We start from the raw sequence: 2886 nt of genomic DNA, 5'->3' as shown, positions 1-2886 counted from the left end.
ATAGCTGATGGCTGATACAATCTCATTACCAGATTTACCTAAGATCAAAAAACATAATGCTGGTGACATGAAAGATATGATAAGCAACATGCCTGATGCCATTCTTCATTATATTCTTTCTTTACTCTCAACCAAAGAGGCGGTTAGAACTTCAATATTATCACCAAAGTGGAGATACTTGTGGACTCAATTATCTGTCTTTGAATTTAAAATTCCTTATCCTCTTTGAATTTAAAAATGAGGACTCAGCTAACTGCCTCTTAGATCTTGTGGAAAGACTACTACACAAATCCAATCACATAGAAAGGCTTTGCATTGAAATACTTAAAATTACTGTTGATGTTAACAAATTTACTACTTTAGTATCTTCTGCAGCGAAGCACAGTGTGCGTGACCTTCAACTTTCAATAGATGATAAAAAATATCTAGATACGATATTTGTGTTACCCAACTGTTTATCAGCTTTCCCTTCATTGAATAAGTTGTTTTTAGAACTTGGGTCCCTTTTGTATGTTCATGATGGAATTTGTTTCTCTAGTCTGAAGACGTTAAATCTTTCAGATGTTAGATTTGTGGATGAAAAGTCAGTGCAGCAACTTTTCTCTGGGTGCCCTGTGCTAGAAGAGTTGATCTTGTATAATTTTATTTGGAAGAACGTAAACGAGATCGCTATTGAAAGTTCCACATTAAGGACATTGAACATTCATTCTAAATCTTCTTTTTTGGATTATGATCATTATGACTGTTGTACAGTTACAATCAATGCTCCGAATATTTCGTCCTTAACTTGCACAAGCACTCCGACACTAAAATTTGTCGTGGTTAGTCCGATCTCCATAGTTGATGCAAATATTGGTCTTGAGTTTGACTATCCACAAAGTGAACAATATCGTGCTGAGTGTCTATTTGAGCTATTGAGTGCACTTAAAGGTGTCAAGTCTCTCACTATGACAAGTGATACTTTTCAGGTATGTTTGTTGGTTTTCTCGTCATTTTTCATTTTCTTTAGTATATTTAGAAATGATGCCTATTGACATTGTGCCTTTATTTTTATGCTTTTTTTAATCATTGCTTATTTCTGTGTATCACAAAACAACTGATATTGGTTTGCTTCCTCCACAAGTCTCTTTACTTTTCAGCGGATACTCTCCATCTCCTTCCTTTGTTCTACAACTTGACACATCTTTACATAACTCATTCGTGGATTATGGATTTCACTCTTGAAGTACTGTTTGACATTCTACACAAGACTCCTAAATTGGAAGTTCTTGGTATTCCTATGGTATATCTTATATCCTGACTTGGATGCTATCATTTGTCAATTGTTGTGTTTGTGTAATGTTATTTTTGTCGCTGATTTGTTTATTATTTCTTTAGGTATATTGCTTACATTTGGTGGATGAAGAAGTGACAATAAACTCAGTGCCCTGTTGTTTCAAATCTTCTCTCAAATTTCTTTGGATTTCAGATTTTAATGGATACAAATATGAAGTCCAAATGATAAGTCTTTTGGTAGAAAAGTTTACAATCTCGGAGGAAATGAAGATATCCTTTTCTGGATTTTTATCAGATTGTTTGGAGGAAGAGACTGCTGTCAAGAATCAATTGCAATCTTTAAGTCACGGAAAATTTGCTATTGAGTTTAAGTAAATCCCTTTTGTCTCATGCTTATCTAAAAAAAAACTTTATATAGTTAGACAACAAGGATCCTGTTTATGCATAATGTTGGATAATCGACTAGAGAGACCAATGACTATTGAATTTGAGGATTGATTGTTTAGATTGTGTTGTTTTTGTTCCTTCACTTTTTTTTTTTGTACTTTTATATGTAGAAACAAGTTAATTTGGAGACAAGTAGTGTCACTGTTTCTCCCTTTCTTATTGCTGGATGTGTTTATAGTTGAGGTTGTGATCTTATGATTCAAGAAAGACCCATATTACACAAGAGAATGTAGAACAAAAATGCAAAGAATGCATATTTCTCAAAAGTGCAGCAACATTCTTTTTTGAAAAGAATAATAAAGAAATTAGCTTGAAACTTTATGCCTAAAAGCTAGTACCATAAGTGACACAATTGTTATGATATTAAAAAGGCTAAAATATGGTTTTAGTCCCTGCAAATATGCTTCGTTTTGATTTTAGTCCCTGGTAAAAAAAAATTGTTTTTGGTCCTTGCAAATTTTTTTGTTTTTGAAAATAGTCCCTGCAGGGACTAGGGACTATTTTCAAAAACAAAAAATTTTGCAGGGTCAGGGACTATTTTCAAAAACAAAAAATTTTGCAGGGACCTTTTTTAAAAACAAAATATTTTGCAGGCATCAAAAATTACAAAATTGGTTCAGTTATAATGTGCCACGTATGCAAATCATCACAAAAGTGGGGTTAGAGACTATTTTCAAAAACAAAAAATTTTGCAAGGACCAAAAACAAATTTTTTTTTACCAGGACTAAAACCAAAATGAGGCATATTTGCAGGGACTAAAATAATATTTTAATCTATTGAAAATTCTACTACAACTTCATTAACAAGTACAAAAATGAAATAGTCATTGTTTCCAAACCTAGTTCTGATATACTTGAATTGGTATAAACAAAACTAAACCAAAAAGAATATCAAATATATATATATATATATATATATATATATAATATAGAATTATTTGCAAAAGCATTTTCATGCTTAAAAAGCATGGTAGTGGGATAACTCAATTTTTATTTTGGTTTTCTATATGTTCCCACCATTGGAGGTAATCTTATTTAATTCACGTCAACACTAAAATGAGGGTACCTCTTCCAGCCGAGATTCAGACATTGGTTTGCCACGTTATAGGAGATACTCAAACCCTGTTGGTATTCAATTAGAACATAGTTGGTCCTCATTCCAAA

At 32.3% G+C, this 2886-nt stretch overlaps 1 protein-coding gene across 1 annotated transcript; it reads left to right on the top strand.

Annotated features, from left to right (window-relative positions):
• On the top strand, nucleotides 1–1761 carry LOC25498103 (F-box/LRR-repeat protein At3g59210). Its single transcript, XM_024770377.2, has 3 exons — nucleotides 1–968; nucleotides 1124–1282; nucleotides 1378–1761. Exons 1-3 carry the CDS (start codon nucleotides 96–98, stop codon nucleotides 1648–1650), a joined length of 1305 nt encoding a protein of 434 aa, XP_024626145.2. The 5' UTR covers nucleotides 1–95; the 3' UTR covers nucleotides 1651–1761.
• The last annotated feature ends 1125 nt before the right edge of the window (nucleotides 1762–2886 follow it).

Source organism: Medicago truncatula, chromosome 7 (assembly GCF_003473485.1).
Source record: "Medicago truncatula cultivar Jemalong A17 chromosome 7, MtrunA17r5.0-ANR, whole genome shotgun sequence".
Classification (NCBI taxonomy): domain Eukaryota; kingdom Viridiplantae; phylum Streptophyta; class Magnoliopsida; order Fabales; family Fabaceae; genus Medicago; species Medicago truncatula.
This window is presented reverse-complemented; position numbering and strand designations above follow the sequence as displayed.